Raw genomic sequence first — 20346 nt, 5'->3', positions numbered from 1 at the left:
ATCTCCTGAGGAGTCACAGTTGCAGGTAACCCCAAACTACCACCTGCAGTCTGATCCCTCCCAAGGCCAGATCCTATAGACCCAGCTACCAGGATAGTCTCCTGACTTAGTGGGTGCCTTGAAGCCAAACTCACCGTTCTGCCCCCAAACTCTGCACTTGCTTTCTGCTTCTCATTTGCCCCTTCTAAAGTTCCAGAATCCCAGCCCATTGCCTTTCTCTCCCTTGGCCCCTCCTCTCCCCTCCATCACTCGGTCCTGTGGTCTCTCCCAGACCCGTCTCTTGCAGGCGACTCCTCTCCCCATCGCCTGCCAGGGTCTGGCTCCCTGGACACAACCTAAAAGTATCACTATTGTCCTATCTTCTCCTGCTCCCAAACCTTCCGGAACTGCCTCTTATCCTAGTGCACAGAGCATCCATTCCTAACTCCTGGCTGCAGCATCAGAGGCCCCCAGCTCTCAGGCACGGCCCATTTTGCCAGTCACCTCTGCATTCTATCCACACAGCTGCTCCCACCCCTGCATGCAGCCTGAGCTCCCTATTCCCCCTCAGCTCTTCTTTCCTCCCCCCCCTTTAGAGAAACAGGGTCTCACTGTCTCGCCCAGGCTGCAGGGCAGTGGCACGATTGTGGCTCACTGCAGCCTCGACCTCCTGGGCTCAAACAATCCACCCACGTAAGCCTCCTGGGTAGCTGGGACTACAGGTCACCACCATGCCTGGCTAAATTTTTATTTTTTGTAGAGACAGGATCTTGCTATTTTGCCTGGGCAGGTCTCGAACTCCTGGCCTCAAGCAACCCTCCCACCTCGGTCTCTCAAAGTGCTGGAATTACAGGCATCGGCCTCTGTTCCTGGCTCCCCTCCTTATTTCTTACATCCTCCTGCCCTTGAGGCCAAGCACAGATGCCCCCACCTCTGTGATTCCCCCACCCAGAGGGGCTTGTGGGGCTGCCCTGGTGCTGTGGGTGGCTTGCAGAGTGCCACTGTGGAGTTTCCATCAGACAGAGGCAGAACAGAGACTTGTCAAATCATCCTGCTGACTCCACAGCACGGACTGCTGTGTGATGGGTCCCCACGACCATCCACCGTGAGAGGCAGCAGGATGGGGCCCTCTGAGCAACCACTTTGTTGCCACAGTGTGCGAGAGCTGATGCTCTGCTAGGCACATTTTCCCTAGAGGGACGGGGCCTTCAGCGCCTGCAAAGAAGTGTGTGCTCCCCGCACTGACTCACATAAGGGACAAAGGCATCATGAGCAGCTGTCCGCTGGCACCAGGCTAAGGAAGATAAAGAGGTCCTGGTGCAATCCAGCCGCTGAATCCACTCGAAGCTGGGTTCTCTTTTTCTTTTGTAAGTTTTTCAGGGCGGCGATCCAGGACTCTCAGTCAATGCTACATGTCACACACATAGGTTAAAAGTTCCCTAGGACAGCAAAACTACAGGAAAAGGCGGGGAGGGGTCCTGGCACATTTTGTTAATCTACAGAACAAACTCAGCGTAGAAACAGCAGAGCCAGGATGCGAACCCGGGCCTTCCTTGGGCCTCTGCGGCCTTACACTCTTTGCTGCAGGTTTTCATGTGATTTTTTTTCTTCCCAGGGATGAGTTTAAAATACTTTAGAGTTACACAAAACGAGTTAGACCTCAGCCCCCTAGCTGGGTACTCTGCCCGGGCTGAGCCTCAGTTTCCCCTCTGTACAATGGGGCCAACTTGGCCCACCTCCCAGCTGTGACAAAGATTCCCTGGGAGATGGCACAGATACGACGTTATTGGCAGGGCCGTCCCTGAGCCAGTGTGGCTGAGGCTCTCTCTCTTATTTCCTCTTTCCCTCCTTAGTGGTTTGCTTTCTTCTCGGCTCTTTTCTCTTTGTCCCTGTCCTGTCACCTGCCCTGCCTGCCTCCCACCCTCCACCAGAGGCTGGGACATGGGGTGCCCACAAAAGCCCTTTTTCAGTGCCGAGGAAGGGTCACAGTCCATGCTCCTTTGGAGTGGGGAGGCCCTCCCAAGGCCGGCCTGGCTCCCTACGTCTCAGGACGTCCGAGGGCTGGGCTCGGGGAGGGGCGAAGGTCTCTGAGGGAGGGGGTTGGGCAGGCGGGGCCCTGGAGCTTGTGGCAAGGGTGGATCAGATGGGCCAGGTGGCGCCCCAGGTTCGGAGGTGGGTGCTGGGGCAGGGAGTGGTGGCCCGGGAGGGGGCCCAATGTCTCGTGGGGGGAGCTGCAGCCCTGTGACTCTTCTGGGGACAGGGACAAGGGGAGGCTGGATGTGCTGCACACGGCCTGTGGCAGGTCTGAGTCAAAACACCTAAGGCCGACCCCTGCGGTCATGCGGAGGGCTGCCCAGTCATCGCCTTATGCCGGCCTGGGTCACTCAGGCAGGCTGGGCGCGGCCCCGTCAGCTGTGACTCAGGCCCCAGCGGCCTCGCCACACAGCACTGGGCAAGGGCATCGGGCACAAGGACGCCCCCTCCCCACACCCCGGCCCTGCTTCTCCCCTTGGCTCCCAAGACCCTGCCCCCACCTGTGTCAGGCACAGACTGGGTGGGAGCACAGGGCCCTCTGCACCTACTGCCCCCAGCCCTTCAGCTGGGGGTGGGGGGTGGAAGTGGGGGTAGCGTCAGGGCCACCCAGCTCTGGACGGGAAGTCAAGTTGGGGGCGGGGTGAGAAGCCGACTCCAGAGAAGATCCAGCAGGAGAGGGAAGCAGAGGGGGCCTGGCCCGGAAGACGATGGTGTCCCACTGAAGACCTGGCAAACCTTCCAGATCCGGAGCGGCGTGTGCAGGCACAGACCACGGTAGGCTTCTCCCAGGGGCAGGGCCGGGGGTAGAGGCCAGCCTCCAAATTTATCCTCCACCAAAGCAAACATCACTCACTCCCTTGTGGGTCAGGGGGCATCTGGTGGCCCACACACGCTCCAGGCCTCAGTTTCCCCTTCTATGCAATGGGCATGGTGAGATACTCCCCGAACATCTCTCTGAGGATGTTGAGGCTAAGCAGGAGAGAACGGATGCGAAAGTGTCATGTGGACATGTGAGGGTTTAAAGAGCATCAAGGGGTTAAAGGGCAGAGGAGAGAGCTCTGGACACGGTGGCTGGAAGGAGGCCTGGATTTGAATCCTGGCTGTTTGGGACCCTGGAGGGGTCAGTCATCTGGGAGTTTTGAGTCCTGGATTCCCAAGGGACCCTCAAGTTCTCTTTTCCCCAGAGCAGTGCAGGGGGCTGAGCCCATGAAGACCTCAGTTTCCTTCCGATGGAGAGGTGGTTCCTGTATAGGAGGCTCCAGCGTGTGTGGTCAGTCAAGTTCAAGGACCCTGTGCCTTTGGCCTTGGGCCAGTGCAGGACTTGACTGCACTGTGCCTCACTCACTGTGTAAAATGGATCTAATTATGGGATCACTGTGGCGAGAAAGGAAAAATATAGGCAAAATCCTTGCACGGAGCCTGGCATGAGAGGGGAAGGGGCTCAACCCCAATCTTGCCATCAGCAGCTCCCGAGGCCTGGGGAGAGGCTTCTGAGCGGATAGGGAAACTGTCTCTGGGGTGGGCCAGTCCTGGGTCTGGATGCTGGGGTTCCCTGGCATGCTGGGGCAGGGTGGGGGCCTGGGCTCTGCCCCACTCGTCCCTGGTTTATTTTACCTCTGTGGGTCTTAATTGTCTCCTCTGTAAAACAGTGATTGTAATTCCCATTTGGAAGAATTGTCGTGAGGGCCTGTAATTGGGGGCTGGGGAGAGAGGACGTCCTGGAAGTCTGAGGGGAGTGGGACACGGCAGCAGGGCCAGGAGAGAAATTCTTCTCCCCCTCCTCCTCTTCCTCCTCCCAGAGCCTCCGCCAGGCAGAGGCACGTGGTCCTGGCACCCCCTTGTGGCCAGTCCTCAGGGCTTCCCCAGGAGGTGCTGGACACGGCATAGGCTCCTCCAAGACCCCCTCAGTGGTGCCCCCTTCTCCAGCCTTGGCCTGTATCTGCCCACTCTCCATTCTGAGCCTCAGGCATCCTTGCTCACTTCCTCAAATCACCGAACGCCATCTCACCTAGCTCTAGGGGAGGCCCCGGCTGCAGGCTGGCCTGGGGCTGGCGGGGCCGTGGCCGCGGGGCCTGCTGCCCGCTGGGCAGTGGGGGGCGCTGCAGCCCGTGGTTTGGAGCCGGGCTAGGTGATTGGGTGTCTGTCATATGCTGGTCTGGGAGCCCTGGACCTGGACTCTCCCCTAGCCCTGGGTCCAGCTCTCCTGGGGACCTGGGTCTCTCTCTCTTCCCCCACCACTGCTCCCCACAAGCCACTCTTCAAAGAACCTTTTCTTTTTCCCTTTTCTTTCTTTCTTTTTTTTCCCCTCTTTTTTTTTTTTTTTTTTTTTTTGTTGAGACGGAGTTTCGTTCTTGTTGCCCAGGCTGGAGTGCAATGGCGTGATCTCGGCTCACTGCAACCTCCGCCTCCTGGGTTCAAACGATTCTCCTGCCTCAGCCTCCCGAGTAGCTGAGATTACAGGCATGTACCACCATGCCTGGCTAATTTTGTATTTTTAGTAGAAACGGGGTTTCTCCATGTTGGTCAGGCTGGTCTCGAACTCCCGACCTCAGGTGATCCACCAGCCCCAGCCTCCCAAAGTGCTGGGATTACAGGCATGAGCCACCACGCTTAACCCCAAAGAACCTTTTCTAGACACTTTGGGACTCATGGAGTTATCTAGAAAGGGAAACTGAGATTCTGAGAAGCTTCCTTCTGGAATTCTCACAAGCAAATCAGGACTGAAACCCAGGGTTCCTAGCTCCCTGTCTTGGAGTTCAAGAGAGGCCACCAGTCCACATACTATTGGGAATGTGCCACTAATTTGCTGTGTGGCCTTGGAAAAGCGACTTCCCCTCTCTGGGCCCCAGAGCTAAGATAATATCAATAACACAGCCTGGTGCAGTGGCTCATGCCTGTAATCCCAGCACTGTGGAAGGCTGAGGCAGGAGGATTGCTTGAGCAGGGGTGATTGAGGCTGCAGTGAGCTATGGTGGCACTACTGCACTCCAGCCTGGGCAACAGAATGAGACCCTGTCTCAAACAATAGCAATATCAATAACCAAGGCATGTTTTCCATGCTGACCAGCCTTTGCAGAGAACATTGCTGACCTCACAGGTTGACAACACTGTTACCCCATTTTGTAGACGTTGGAACTGAGGCCTGAGCGATGAGGCCACCTGCCCGAGGTTGCACAGTTCGTAAGTGGCCGAGGTGGGCCTGGACCTGGGGTCTGGCTGATTCTAGAGCCCACTTAGCCTCCTCCCCTCCACGGCGCAGCCTCATCTCTTCTCCGAGCTTTTCCTTTACCAAGTGGGGATGCTGAGGTCAGCAGGGGCCAAGATGGGCCCTAAGTCCCCCATCCCCACCCGGCAGGTGGGCCCTCTTAGGGTGGGGAGGCACAGGCCACTGTCCTCCCTCTGCAAGGGTCTCCTGCTGCCAGCCCTCTGGCTAGGGTGGACTTAGGGGAGACCTCAACAGCCGAGAGGTTCACAGAGAAGCTGGCTGTCTGGACAGCCCACCATGAATGACACCAGGCCCGGGCGTTGGTCCCATCCAGAAAGGGAGGAGATGGAAACAGGGTCCAGGGGTGGGGTGGGGGTGGAGGCTCGGCTGGGCAGAAGATCAGAGCGGGATTGTGTCATGCAGTCCTGTGGCTTATCAGCCACTGGGCAGCCTGGTCCAGGCAGAAGGAGGGGCTCCCCCGGGAGTGACTCTGCGGGGACCCCCCGGGCCTGGCTGCTCAGACCACACCTGGGCCTCCCGGGTCCTGTTTTAGGGAGGCTGGGGGTAGGGGTCTGGGGTGGAGACCTGGCTCCATTACACACTGTGTGACCTGAGACAAATCATTCCACTCTGTGAGCCTCAGTTTCCGAGTCTGTCAAATGAGGATTAAAATGCCTCCCTCAGAGAATGGGGGTTAGGATCCGAGCCCACAGAGGGTTCTGGTGAGCGCTTGGTAATGCTTGGTTTTGTGGGGAGGGGGTGGGAGAGAGGCTTATGAAAGCCTTGGGGGCCTGTGCCCCAGGAAGGGCACTACTCCAGGCTGGGAGGTCCTGGAGGTCTAGAGCGACCCAAGCGTGCAGGACTGGTGGGGGACAGGTATTACGCCCCCGTTGCAAGACACAGAGGGAGGCCCGGCCCCTCCAATCCCAGGTTCCACCAGCGGCTCCCCCACCTGGCCCCATCCCTCCCCTCACCCCAGGAAGCTCACTCTTCCTTCTCTTCCCAGGGAAGAGGACAGTCCAACCTCAGCCAGGTCTCGCCCCTCCATCCTCCCCACCCAGTGGGATGGGACCACTTTATTCTTTCCATGTCATCACCGTCGCCAGACCGGAGGCTCCCATCACCCTCCCACCCATCATCCTCAGAACAATCCTCAGGCTCCCCTGGGTGCTGGGTCGGGTCAGGGTGGCCCCAGTGAGCTTGGCTGGGGGAGGGGAAGGAGAGGAGGCCAGGCCCACACCTCTGCACGGCCAGTTTCAGGCTGAATAGGTCCTCGGGCTGTTTCCTGTTCTGTTTATGGCCTCTGAGTCCAGGAAATCATTGAGTGACACGTCCCTCTTTTACCCCCCAGCCCCGCGATTATTTAATAGGGGCCGCTGTGGTCTCTCTCTTTTGGAAAATCCAGTGGGAGAAGAAAGCTGTCAGCTTGCCTCTGACATCAGCTTTGTCCCTATGCCAAGAGTCAGGGTGGCCAGGGCGTTGTGGGGAGGGGGGGCTGGGGTGGGGTAGGGAGGAAGCCAGCTGCTGGTGGCCCCTGTGACGTGAGGCTGCCACATGGTTCCCAGGGGCGGGGGCTGGAGGGCGAGGAGCAGGGATTGTTGGAGACACACGCCGGGGCACACGCAGGCCTGGAGGCTCAGAAACGCATGTGTGCACGCCCAGGGTTAGGCCTCCCCGCTCTCCGAGCCCTCGTGCCCAGGGATCCACAGTCCTACACAAACTCATGCAGACACAAGGCCAGACACACAGTCGCACTGGCTTCATGCCCATGGGCACGCGCGTGCATGCGCGCACACACACACACTCACACAACCACACGGAGAACTCACAATAGCAGCCAGAGATGTGCACCGTCTAGCTCGCTCTCAGTCACACAAAGCAAACAGTACAAGCAGATCCACACACATGCACACACGTACACACACCACACACGCACACACGGGACCAGACACAGGCATGCACAGACACAGAGGCACTCACTACACACACATGCTCAGGCAAATGCCCACTCAGACTCAGACAGACAAACAGACTCAGCCACGTCCCAGGGCCACAGGGAGCCCAAGCGTGCGCCCTCTACTGCAGGCTGTGGCTCTTGGCCTCAGGCTGCCCCGGGAAGGTGGCTGTGGCCACTTCCTCTTCCCGCACCCTGCGGTGAGGATGAAAGACTCCCTGGTGGAGTAGGAAAGAAAGGCCTGTGACTGTCCTGGGCTCCACCCAGGTGGGATGGGGCACGGCAGAGAGCCCAGGGGTCCGAGGCTGAGGAAGGAAGTGGACAGTGAGAGGTTGGGCTCTGGAAGGCCTTCGTCACGGCATGGCACAGGGTGCCGCCAGGTTCCCCACCTTGAGCACCTGCTCAGCCCCGCCCCGCCCTACCCTGCGGCACCTCTGGCCTATTCCTGAGCTGGAAGGGAAGTCAGGAGCGCCGTGAGACACTGCTGAGTGACCTTGGGCAAGTCACTCCTCAGCCCCTCTGGGCCTGCTTTCAACATCGATACCAGCGGCTTGAAAATGTTTTTGACTGCCACTCACAGTAAGAAATACATTGCACCTTGCAACCAGATGAGGATGCAGATACTGACACACAGACAACCGGAAAAAAAGTTTCATGGAGCAATCCTCGCCCTGGCTCTGGGCGATGCCAGGTGATTTCGCTATTCCTTTTCCTTTTTGAAAGTGTTGGTGGCAACCCTCTAATTGAATCCATGACCCACGAAGAGGCAGAGGCCTGCAGTGTGAAAACACTGCTCTCTCTACCTCTGCCTGCAATGGTCTCAGGCTAGTTCGAGATTCAGGCAGAGCCTGGGGGAGGTAAAAGTGCTTGCAGAGTCTCAAAGGCCATGCTCACTAAATGCTGATGGCTGGGGTAGACAGCAACCCATTCTACAGAGCCCTGGGGGGGGACCGGCCCCACGCAATGCCACGGCCAGGCCTCTGGCTGGCCCTGCCAATGATCAGGGACTGCTGCTTCCCTTGCAATTTCTATCAGAAATGAAGAAAAAAAAATGCAGTCACTCTGATTCATCTCCAGGGGGTTGATTCCTGACACAGTCAGTCGGGAAATGTCGGGTGATGATGGGAGCAGTTGGCAGAAGACCAGGGTGGCTTCTGGCTTCTCCTTGGCCCTGAGGGGATACTGCTGGTCGCTGCCAGAGACTGGATCCGGTAAGGGTGAGAAGGGGCAGGCGATAGGTCCAGTGTCTGGACCTCAAGAGCCCCCAGAAGACAGCTGGGCTCTCCAGGGCCCAGAGATGGGGGAAGTACTGCTTATGTCCCCCCCAAGGCTCTGAGATGCTACCCACTCTCCCAAAGCCCACACTAGGCTCCATGAACTAAGAGGACCCAGGAGCCATCTACTGCCCTGACTCTCAGACTCCAGTGCGCTGACCACGGGACCCAGCCCTAACCCAAGCCCCTGACTCGGTCTGGAGTTTGAGCTCTTTCTGCGGCCACAACCAGATCTTATTAGAAGGGCTGCCACGTGTTAGGCATTTATCCACATTTCCCAAGAAACATCCTCATGATGGCCCCACAAGGCTGTTACGACAGCATCCTCATTTGCAGAGGGGAAACTGAGGGTATGAGAAAGGAAGCCCGTTGTCCCGGGCCACATAGCTAGTGGTTGGGGCAGGAGGGATTTGAACCCACACCACTGGGGTGAGAACAGTGGAGGCACGGTCCGCTGGTGGCATCACACTCTCACTCCTCAAGCATTGAAGAGTGTGGTACTCTTGCCTTTTTGGCCAGGATGCCCAATTGGCTGGGCTGTGCCAGGCATTCCTGAGTTTCACCATCTCCTCTGGCCACCCCTCACCAGCCCTGGGCCTGGGACCCACCCTCTAGCCCCCCGCTTCCTTCATAGGCCCACCTGAGGACTCTGCTCATTTTCCAGGTACCAGGGCCAGAGGGGATGGGGAAGGAAGGAGGGAGGCCAGCCTGGGCAGCCGGGGGTGCCCGGAGCGCTGTTTCTGGGTCGCTGGTCTTGGGGAATTCCCCAATGCCCGGAGAGCTGCTTACCTGGTGAGTAACTGCTGCTGGCTGCCCACACAGAATGCCTGACTGTGAGGGGACCTCCCATCTCACCCCTGCCCATGCCACTGCCATGCTGCCCTCTCTCCTGAGAGCCCTGGGGTCCAGGAAAGAGACAGACAGGCAGGGGGCTGGCCCCCACCCCCGCATCCCCCCACCCCACCCCGGGGCTTTGCAGGGGGCGGCTGGTGATTCAAGCCCCTCAGAGCTGAGTTTGTCTCCTTCCTTCTCACATGGGGCCTAGGGGTGAATCAGCTTCTGGGGGCGGTAAGGCCAGGTCAGCTGCTGTCCTCAGATCAGGCTTGGGGTGGGGGTGGTGAGGGGCCAGGAAGGGGGCTCTGGGGGAGTGAGCACACTGCCCTGCCAGCCCCCTCCCACAACCTGTCTGATCTATCTGGGGCACCCTTGAAGCTGGAGGCTACGTGGGTATCTTGCCTCGATTTACCATCAGCAGAGGCTTGAGAGGTCTTGCTCCTGCCCAGCCTTCCCCGCTCAGCACCCTGGCATGGACCCATGTTTCCCCATCTGTCAAATGGGGACAAGAACCCCTGCTTCACAGGGAGGTCAGCACAACGGGTGGTGATATGCAGACAGGCAGCTTGCTGGGTGCCCAGAACCATGCTGAGCCCTGAGCCCTCACAGCAAACCCACAATGGCAGTACCATTATTCCCATTTTATAGTTGAAGAAACTGAGGCCAGGAGGTGGTGGTCCCTTCCCCAAAGTCACTCAGCTCATAACTGGCAGAGCCAAACCTCCAACCTGGTTCTGAATGAGGCCAGAGTCCATTCTTCAAACCTTCAGACCTCTCCGTCTCCTTTGCACAAGAGACTTGGCACTGACAGTTTTTGGAAACTATAAAATGCTTTCTCAAAAAATACTTAACCTCTATTCATGTCAGAGTATAGCCCTGAGCCAGGTGCTGTCAAGAGTACAAGTGAGTCTCAGACCCCATTCAAACTCTCAAAGGTTGAGGAATAAGACTCGTCCCCACTTGAAACAAGAGCAGGCAGGACAAGGCCGATGTGAGCTGGTCGGGGCTATGGGAGGCAGGGGAGGCTTCCTGGAGGAAGGCGGCCCGAGCACACCTGCCATGCCCTTCGCCCTCTTGGAGCAAGAGGTGCTGCAGGGATTGTTGTGGCCCACAAGACAGAAGCCCCAGTTCCAGACCTGGCACTGTTATTAACTCTTTGTGTGAGCCACACATAGTACCTTCACCTCTCTGAGCCTCAGTTTCCCCATCTGGAAAATAAGCAGCTGTGACATCCCAGGAGAGACTTGTGGATGGCAGGTAACAATCAGCAGAAGACGAGCAGCTGGGTAGCTGCACGTGCTAGAGGGTGCACTGCCTTCCTGGAGAGCAGTGATTAGTTGGATGGCACAGCCACCTGGAGATAGCACTCCTGGGTTCTGGCCTAGTAACCCCTGCTCAATGTCAGGGCGTCCCATGTGGCCGGGACTGTCCCGCTCACCCTGAGACCGGTCAAATCCCCAGCAGGCCCCATCTGCAGGAGCAGGACAGGCTGTGGATGAAGTCACAGCTGGAAGGGGCCAAGCCGGGGCTGCCACTCCAGGGTGGGGCCTGGGGTCGTGACCCTGGGAGCCGGCAGCCAAGAAGGGAGGGTGCCTTCCATGAGGGAGCCGGCCGGGGGCGGGGAACACACACACAGCATAGAGAGGGAGGGAAGAAAACAAACTCCCAGAGACCAAAGTGGGCCTGGAGCGTAGCCTGGGCGGCCGATTCCTGGGGGCCGCAGCCACGTTGCAGGCGGCACACGGACTTGCGGCTCCGAGACCCTGCCCGGCCTTCCCTCCAGAGGCCCAGAGCAGGTGGTGCCTGGACATGGACAGGAGGGGGAGGCTGGGCCTGGGGCGCCGAGGGGCCCAGAGCACTTGGGGAGCACAAACCAAGTCAGGTACCGTGAGAGGAGGGGAAACTGAGGCACTGGAGGGGCCAGTCAGGGCTGGGGTTAAGGGGCCTTAGTGTCAGTGTCTTCTAGACCCTGTCCTCACTTCCTGTTTCCTGTGGGGTGGGGCTGAGATTAAACAGCGATCGGGGGTGGATTATAGGGCTGATGTGGGGTCTGGCTTGCCAGAAGGCATGCAAGGACCTGGGGGTCCGCTTGGAAGGATGCAAGGGAGACACTGGGCAGAATGGTAGATGTAGGGGCGGCCGTAGAACTCTTGAGCCTAACGAGAGACTCAGGCCAGGCGACGGGGGTTTGATAGGTGGAGGCCACAGTGAGCCCCTGGTCACATGGATTTGGGGTCCATGTCAGGAGAGCCAGGCTGAGTCAGGTGGCAGGGGTCTGGGTGATGTGGGATGGGACTGGGGACTGGTCCAGAGCTCACGTGCTCTGAGTGGTCAGATCCTTGTGCAGGAGATGCTGGGGGAGGGCTAAGAAGAAGGGTTGAGCTGGGGTGTCCTGATGTTGATGTGGGGTTACCTGAGCCAGGCCAGGGCGGATGAGTCTCCTAGTAGTGTACGCTGACCCCAGAGCAAGTGTATAGGAGCAGTAAGTGCCAAGCGGGGCCCTCCATGGTCCCTCAAAGAAGAGACAAGGTGTGGGGTGAGAGGCAGGAAGGAGAGCCAGTTCGGGAAGTGCCAGCTGGGATGGGCAGTTTTATCGCCTCACATCCGAGGCCCTGCTGGGAGAGAATGGGGGGGCAAGAGCCTAGATAAGGCAGGGTGTGTGTGTGGTGGGGAACGGCAGCAGGCACCAGGGCTCGTCCTGGCACGATGAAGGAGGAACGCGTGGTTGGGCAGGTCCGGGATGTGGCAAGAGGCAGGAGCTGGGGGCATGGAGGATGGGCGAGGGGGCGGTGGGGGCCCGGGCGAGGCTGCAGGAGCTCCCTGGCCTTGGAAAACCAACTCACACACCTTGATCTCAGGTCAGGGTCAGGCAGAAGGGCTGGGAAGGGGCCACAGGGGACTAAATCATCTCCTGGTACTGGGGGTCCCCTGGCAGCTTTAGGGACGGCATGGCCCCAGACGCATGGCATGCTGTCTGGCCAGCATTCCCGCATCTCATAGGGTGTATTTATTTTCACTTTTCTGTTGCATTTCTTGGAGGTGTCCCTGTGCTCATTTTGCCCGGCTCCCCATTACTCCTTCGTGCCCTTCCTCATTCACAAATCGCCTGGCCTCAGAAGATGCCAGAACATGTGACACTGCCTTAGAGCCTCTAGAAGCACTTTTTGGGGACCTCCATCATTCTCTGAGGCTGAGCTCAAAGGGGCTTCCAAGGCAGGTCTGGAAGGGACCAGTCACTTCTCAGTTTCCCCAACCATCAATCAGCACCCCGAGGAGGAAACTGGGCTACGATTTCACCAAGCCTCTCTCAGTCCTGCTTCAGAATGGAAATGCTGGACCACCTTCCCAGAAGCACCTTCCCAGAGTGTCCCGACAGAACCGAGTCACAGCCACCCCTACTCCCATGTCTTCCTAGCCCCTTCCCCAGCCTCACAGGTACAGTGGTCAGCAGGGCGAGCGCACTGGTGGTGTCTGGAGGCCTGACCCTCTGGGACCCTGGGCAACGCGTTCCCCTCGGAGCCCCTTGGAGACCAGTGGCAATGCGCAGATTGGAGGAGGCTACCTCTGGGGTGGCTTCCAGCGCCCATGTTCAGTTCCACTTTATGACCGTCTAAAGTCCACGCCGGCCCCGGCCCCTCCTCCTAGAGCCTCCTTCTCAGCCAAGCCCCAGCCCTCCTCCTCCCACTGCCCCCCTAAAGCCCCCCAACCAGGGGGCACAGGGGCCAGTCTCCATCTGCTAGTCCAGACTCGCTACCTCCCCAAACCCAGGTGAGTCAGGGCCGTCTGGGGCGCCCACTGCTGGGACCCCTGCTGACTCGGCCAGGGGCCCCCTCCTGGCGATGCCCATCTTCAGACAACTCCCGGGACAAGCCAGGCAGGAAAACCGCAAGGCGTTTTGTCGAAGGCTTCATTATAATTTTATCAATCAAATTCTTAGAAGAGGGAAAAAGTCTGTTCTCCCCACCCTCCCCCCTCACTCGTCCCCCCCCCTTCACTCTCACTTTCTTCCATTCATAATTTCCTATGATGCACCTCAAACAACTTCCTGGACTGGGGATCCCGGCTAAATATAGCTGTTTCTGTCTTACAACACAGGCTCCAGTATATAAATCAGGCAAATTCCCCATTTGAGCATGAACCTCTGAAAACTGCCGGCATCTGAGGTTTCCTCCAAGGCCCTCTGAAGTGCAACCCATAATGAAGGTCTTGGCGGCAGGTAAATACACCCGCCCCGCGCCGGCTTCGCGTCCCCGCTGCGGGGCGCGGCGGCAACTTGGGGCGCTTGGCAGCGCGAGCCGGACGCCCACCCGCCGCAGACACACGGACACTTGGGGCGCCCGCGCAGCCACCGGGGGCGCTGGGTGGCGGCCCGGAGCGAGCGCGGGCACATGGTCCCAAGCACCGCACGCCCCGCGGCAGGTTGGCGGCGAGGGAGGGGGCGCCGAGCCTTCCTCCTCCTCCTCTTCCTCCCCCTCTCCTTCTCCTCCTCCTCCTCCTCGCTCCGGACACTCGCTGGCTGCTCTTCCCTCTGCGCTTTCTCCCAGATTCACTCTCCCTCTTTCTTTTTCTTTTCTTTCTTTCTTTCCGCTTTCTCCTTTCCAACCGCGGTCCCGGGCTGCTCCCAGGGAGGGGCGCGGGCGGCGAGCAGCTTGCAAACTCCGGCCTGGGACGGGAGCAGGTGCCGCCTCCATCTGCTGGTGTCTGGAAGCGTGTGGTCTGCGCTAGGTGAGATATAGGGGTGTGGCCCCCTCCCGCAGCCACCCCGGGGCCTCAGCACTGCCTGGAGATGCTGGGACGAACAGGGGACCCAGGAGAAGTGAACTTGAGGAGGCCCCCGTCCCCCCTGTCCCAGCATGGGGGATCCGGGAGGTCTCCAGCCTCACTCGCCCGTTGACCCCGGCCCCCACCATCTTCACGTGCCCTTCTGCGGAGCCCTGGAAAGGCGTCTAAGGGGGCCTGGGGAGAGTGGGGAGAACAGGCCCCCCTGGGGGAGGGGCAAACCAGGACATGTCGGGACAGCTCCCAGCTCTCCTGCCACCTTTCACTTTCCTTCCTCCCCGCCCACCCGACTGCCTATGACCTTTTGCCTTTTCTCTCTCCTGGTGCACCATTTCCTCTCCCTCCCTGAGCCGGTGTGTGTGTGTTAGGGGGGGAGGGGAACCCCTGGGACAAGGGACAGCAGATGAGTCGGGAGAAGGCATGGAGTCAGGGGCTGTCCAGAGCTGGGGGAACAGAGAGTTTTGAATGATGATTTGGGGATGGAGAGTGGAGACAGCCAGGCAGAAATGGGATGAGCTTGAGTGAGATAGGGGACACTACTGGAAGGAAGAGATAGAGGATGATGGAGGCGGGGGCAGAATTGGGGGCAATTGGCCCAGGGAGCCAGAATCAAGTGGCAGGTTTGGGAGGGAGACGAGGGTCAGCCGAGGACTCCTCCCCACTCCCCCATGCTCTGTGGCCCCCATGGGTGCCTGGCTTCTGAGATTTGAGCAGCAATGGGCCAGTGAGTGGGAAGCGCTGCTGAGGAACCTGGGCCACCCTGGGAGGTGGGAAGAGAGGGGTCTCCTTTCTCCTGGTGCCTGCTGGGCCTGGGGCCTGGTGCCTTCCAGCCAGAGGGCCAGGGGGCCTTAGGGCCTTTGCCTTCCTGAGGGAAAGGGTGGGATGGCTGGGAGTCCCTCCTGGACCCTGCACCCTTCTGGTGGAAATGGCTTGTGTCTTGCCCTCGTCTTTCCGTCATCCCAGAAGAGAGCAGGGAGAGCTAAGGTAGACAGAGGGAGACAGAGAAACACACACAGTGACAGAGTGAAGACTAGGCCCCAGGAAGACAGCTGCAGGTGGTGAGAGGGAACCAGGAGTCCTCTCCCATGCGGCCACTGCCGGACCCCCATCCGGTGTGCCATGACCCCAGGCCACCCTTTCCTGCCTTTCTACTCATGGCTTCTTCCTGACTGTCCCCAGGAGTTGTGCCCCTGCTGTTGGTTCTGCACTGGAAACATGGGGCGGGGAGCCCCCTCCCCATCACCCCTGTCAACGCCACCTGTGCCATACGCCACCCATGTCACAACAACCTCATGAACCAGATCAGGAGCCAACTGGCACAGCTCAATGGCAGTGCCAATGCCCTCTTTATTCTCTATGTAAGTTACCCCTGGGATACTGACAGGAGATGGCAGGGAGGGGGCTTGTAAATATCATTAGGGGCTGTCCTGATCTGGGTTGAGGGGACTTTTTGGGGCTGGAAGGAGAGAATGGGGAGAGGGCTTGATTAAACCACCCCCAAACTCCCGCCACTTCCTGCCCAAGCTTCCCCAGGGAAGCTTCCCCAGCATGCCCAGTTAGCAAGGGGAGAGCTGGGTGCAAAGGTGGGGACCTGGCACTTCTTGTCTTGTGATTGTCCTGCTGCAGGGAGCGAGGGATGGAGGGGAGATGGGCGTGAGGCACCAGGGAGATGCGGTTGAGAGGCAGTGGGCTGCGGGTGCTGGGCATGGAGGGGCGTCCTGGAACACTGTGAGTGCAGGGATGGAAGTACTTGTGTGTGGTGCCCCAGCTAGGGCTAGACACCGAGTTTTCCCTTCTGTCCCCTTAGGGTGGTGATGATGATGATGACTGCGTGCATGGCTTAGTCTTTGATCTTTAGCAAGGGCACTCACACTACAATTAGTTTTGGCTCTCATGACAATTCCAGATGCTTACAGGGCAAGGAGTTGGGTCCTCATGCGCTAGATGGGGAAACTGAGACTCAAGAGCTTGCCCAAAGGGTTGGCGGCAGGGCTGGGACACTGACCCCTGACTCCCACGTCACCTCCCTTCTGCCCCTCAGTACACAGCCCAGGGGGAGCCATTCCCCAACAACCTGGACAAGCTATGTGGCCCCAACGTGACGGACTTCCCGCCCTTCCACGCCAACGGCACGGAGAAGGCCAAGCTGGTGGAGCTGTACCGCATAGTCGTGTACCTTGGCACCTCCCTGGGCAACATCACCCGGGACCAGAAGATCCTCAACCCCAGTGCCCTCAGCCTCCATAGCAAGCTCAACGCCACTGCCGACATCCTGCGAGGCCTCCTTAGCAACGTGCTGTGCCGCCTGTGCAGCAAGTACCACGTGGGCCACGTGGATGTGACCTACGGCCCTGACACCTCGGGTAAGGACGTCTTCCAGAAGAAGAAGCTGGGCTGTCAACTCCTGGGGAAGTATAAGCAGATCATCGCCGTGTTGGCCCAGGCCTTCTAGCAGGAGGTCTTGAAGCGTGCTGTGAACTGAGGGATCTCAGGAGTTGGGTCGAGATGTGGGGGCCTGTCCTAGGGTGGCTGGGGCCCAGGGCATCGCTAAACCCAAATGGGGGCTGCTGGCAGACCCCGAGGGTGCCTGGCCAGTCCACTCCACTCTGGGCTGGGCTGTGATGAAGCTGAGCAGAGTGGAAACTTCCATAGGGAGGGAGCTAGAAGAAGGTGCCCCTTCCTCTGGGAGATTGTGGACTGGGGAGCGTGGGCTGGACTTCTGCCTCTACTTGTCCCTTTGGCCCCTTGCTCACTTTGTGCAGTGAGCAAACTACACAAGTCATCTACAAGAGCCCTGACCACAGGGTGAGACAGCAGGGCCCAGGGGAGTGGACCAGCCCCCAGCAAATTATCACCATCTGTGCCTTTGCTGCCCCTTTGGTTGGGACTTAGGTGGGCCAGAGGGGCTAGGATCCCAAAGGACTCCTTGTCCCCTAGAAGTTTGATGAGTGGAAGATAGAGAGGGGCCTCTGGGATGGAAGGCTGTCTTCTTTTGAGGATGATCAGAGAACTTGGGCACAGGAACAGTCAGGCAGAAGTTTCCAGAAGGAGGTCACTTGGCATTCAGGCTCTTGGGGAGGCAGAGAAGCCACCTTCAGGCCTGGGAAGGAAGACGCTGGGAGGAGAGGCCTGGAAAGCTTTGGTGGGTTCTTCCTTCTCTTCCCCGTGATCTTCCCTGCAGCCTGGGATGGCCAGGGTCTGATGGCTGGACCTGCGGCAGGGGTTTGTGGAGGTGGGTAGGGCAGGGGCAGGTTGCTAAGTCAGGTGCAGAGGTTCTGAGGGATCCAGGCTCTTCCTCTGGGTAAGGGTCTGTAAGGAGGGGCTGGGGTAGCTCAGAGTAGCAGCTCACATCTGAGGCCCCGGGAGGCCTTGTGAGGTCACACAGAGGTACTTGAGGGGGACTGGAGGCCATCTCTGGTCCCCAGGGCAAGGGGACAGCAGAACTTGGGGTCAGGGTCTCAGGGAACCCTGAGCTCCAAGCGTGCTGTGCATCTGACCTGGCATGATTTCTATTTATTATGATATCCTATTTATATTAACTTATTGGTGCTTTCAGTGGCAAAGTTAATTCCCCTTTCCCTAGTCCCTACTCAACAAAATACGATGATGGCTCCCGACACAAGCGCCAGGGCCAGGGCTTAGCAGGGCCTGGTCTGGAAGTCGACAATGTTACGAGTGGAATAAGCCTTACAGGTGAAGCTCAGAGAAGGGTCGGATCTGAGAGAATGGGGAGGCCTGAGTGGGAGTGGGGGGCCTGGCTCCACCCCATCCCCTACTGTGACTTGCTTTGGGGTGTCAGGGTCCAGGCTGCAGGGGCTGGGCCGGTTTGTGGAGAGCCTGGGTGCCTTTCTGTCTTGGTTCCGGGGGGCTGGTTCACACTGTTCTCGGGCGCCCCAGCATTGTGTTGCGAGGGACACTGCTCCTGGCTGAAATTGTGCCCCCTGGAGCAGTGGGCAAGACAGTCCTTGTGGCCCACCCTGTCCCTGTTTCTGTGTCCCCATGCTGCCTCTGAAATAGCACCCTGGAACAACCCTGCCCCTGCACCCAGGACGCTCCGACACAGCAGGGAAGCTCCTCCGGTGGCCCGGAGGGCCCATAGAGGGTGCGGGGGGCCTGGCTGGGCCAGACCCCAGGAAGGTGGGGTAGACTGGGGGGATCAGCTGCCCACTGCTCCCAAGAGGAGGAGAGGGAGGCTGCAGACTCCTGGGACTCAGACCAGGAAGCTGTGGGCCCTCCTGCTCCACCCCCATCCCACTCCCACCCATGTCTGGGCTCCCAGGCAGGGAACCCGATCTCTTCCTTTGTGCTGGGGCCAGGCGAGTGGAGAAACGCCCTCCAGTCTGAGAGCAGGGGAGGGAGGGAGGCAGCCGAGTTGGGGCAGCTGCTCAGAGCAGTGTTCTGGCTTCTTCTCAAACCCTGAGCGGGCTGCCGGCCTCCAAGTTCCTCCAACAAGATGATGGTACTAATTATGGTACTTTTCACTCACTTTGCACCTTTCCCTGTCGCTCTCTAAGCACTTTACCTGGATGGCGCGTGGGCAGCATGCAGGCAGGTCCTGAGGCCTGGGGTTGGGGTGGAGGGTACGGCGGGGAGTTGTCCATCTGTCCATCCCAACGGCAAGACAAGGATGTGGCTGTTGAGATGTGGGCCACACTCACCCTTGTCCAGGATGCAGGGACTGCCTTCCCCTTCCTGCTCCATCCGGCTTAGCTTGGGGCTAGCTGCGTTCCCCCAAGATGGGCTTCAAGAAAGACAAACTTGTCTGGAAACCAGAGTTGCTGATTCCACCCTGGCGAGTTGCTGACTCGCCCATCACCTCATCTCCCTGTGGACTTGGGTGCTCTGTGCCAGGCCCACCTGGCGGCCCTGGCTCTGAGTTGCTCTCCTGCCCAGCCTGGACTTGGCCCCATGCGACCCATCCTCAGTGCTCCCTCCAGATCCCGTCCGGCAGCTCGGCGTCCACTCTGCACAGCATCACTGAATCACCGAGGCTTTTCGTGAAACAGCTCTGCCGGGCTGGGAGCTGGGTTCCTCTTCCCTTTTTATCTGCTGGTATGCACCACACCTGGGCCTGGCCGGAGGAAGAGAGAGTTTACCAAGAGAGACGTCTCCGGGCCCTTATTTATTATTTAAACATTTTTTTTAAAAGCACTGCTAGTTTACTTGTCTCTCCTCCCCATCGTCCCCATCGTCCTCCTTGTCCCTGACTTGGGGCACTTCCATCCTGACCCAGCCAGTCCAGCTCTGCCTTGCCGGCTCTCCAGAGTAGACATAGTGTGTGGGGTTGGAGCTCTGGCACCCGGGGAGGTAGCGTTTCCCAGCAGATGGTACAGATGTTCCTGCCTTAGAATCATCTCTAGTTCCCCACCCCAGTCCTGGCATCCAGCCTTCAGTCACGCCCACGTGCTAGCTCCGTGGGCCCACCGTGCAGCCTTAGAGGTTTCCCTCCTTCCTTTCCACTGAAAAGCACATGACCTTGGGTGACAAATTCCTCTTTGATGAATGTACCCTGTGGGGATGTTTCATACTGACAGATTATTTTTATTTATTCAATGTCATATTTAAAATATTTATTTTTTATACCAAATGAATACTTTTTTTTTTTAAGAAAAAAAGAGAAATGAATAAAGAATCTACTCTTGGCTGGCTCTCCAGAGTGTACTGATGTAGGGAGATGGGCTGGAAGGGCTGGGACTGTCCCTGTCCTGGGCACCAGCCAAGTGGGACTCAGCGAAGGGTGGAGGAGGGTGGGGGAGGGGCCCCTAGCATGGGTGGGGGAGGGGCCCCTGGCATAGGTGGGGGCAGTTAGGTGGTATTTTGGCCAAGGCAGAACAAAGTGGGTGGTGTCTAGATCATGGGGTGCCCCCAAGGAAAGAGATGGATTGCTCAGAGGTAAAGGGGGTGCTGGGCACGGTGGGTCACTCCTGTAATCCTAGCACTTTGGGAGGCTGAGGCAGGTGGATCATTTGAGCCCAGGAATTCGAGACCAGCCTGGCCAACATGGTGAAACCCTGTCCACAAAATATACAAACAGCCAGATGCTGTGGGGTGCGCCTGTGGTCCCAGCTACTTGGGGTGCTGAGGTGGGAGGATCCCTTGATCCCAGGAGGCTGAGGCTGCAGTGAGCCATGATTGTGCCACTGCACTGCAGCCTGGGTGACAGAGGAAGACCCTGTATCAAAAAAAAAAAAAAAAAAGAGGTAAACGGGGTGCTGTGTGATATCTCAGCTTGTTCCCTCCCAACTCCTCACTTAATTGCATGGGATCTCCAGGAGTTGCCATCCCCA

General features: G+C 58.7%; 2 protein-coding genes across 2 annotated transcripts; one reads left to right on the top strand and one right to left on the bottom strand.

Moving 5' to 3' along the window:
• Window positions 1-12195: 12195 nt before the first annotated feature.
• LOC129052727 (uncharacterized) lies at window positions 12196-15183 on the bottom strand. The gene has a single exon (XM_054543704.2). The coding sequence runs from the start codon at window positions 13969-13971 to the stop codon at window positions 13054-13056; it is 918 nt and encodes a 305-aa protein (XP_054399679.1). The 5' UTR covers window positions 13972-15183; the 3' UTR covers window positions 12196-13053.
• On the top strand, window positions 13388-19701 carry LIF (LIF interleukin 6 family cytokine). The gene is made up of 3 exons (XM_054543705.2): window positions 13388-13496; window positions 15239-15417; window positions 16101-19701. The coding sequence occupies exons 1-3, from the start codon at window positions 13478-13480 to the stop codon at window positions 16509-16511; spliced, it is 609 nt and encodes a 202-aa protein (XP_054399680.1). The 5' UTR covers window positions 13388-13477; the 3' UTR covers window positions 16512-19701.
• The last annotated feature ends 645 nt before the right edge of the window (window positions 19702-20346 follow it).

Source organism: Pongo abelii, chromosome 23 (genome assembly GCF_028885655.2).
Source record: "Pongo abelii isolate AG06213 chromosome 23, NHGRI_mPonAbe1-v2.0_pri, whole genome shotgun sequence".
In the NCBI taxonomy this organism is placed as follows: Eukaryota; Metazoa; Chordata; class Mammalia; order Primates; family Hominidae; genus Pongo; species Pongo abelii.
Note: the sequence above shows the minus strand (reverse complement) of the source record. Positions and strands in the feature narration are given on the sequence as shown.

Excerpts from the sequence above, each read along its gene's own strand:
- LOC129052727 (XM_054543704.2), bottom strand. The coding sequence starts at position 13,971 with ATGGAGGCGGCACCTGCTCCCGTCCCAGGCCGGAGTTTGCAAGCTGCT.
- LIF (XM_054543705.2), top strand. Across the intron at positions 15,418-16,100 it reads ATGCCCTCTTTATTCTCTAT|TACACAGCCCAGGGGGAGCC; the intron begins GTAAGTTACCCC and ends TCTGCCCCTCAG.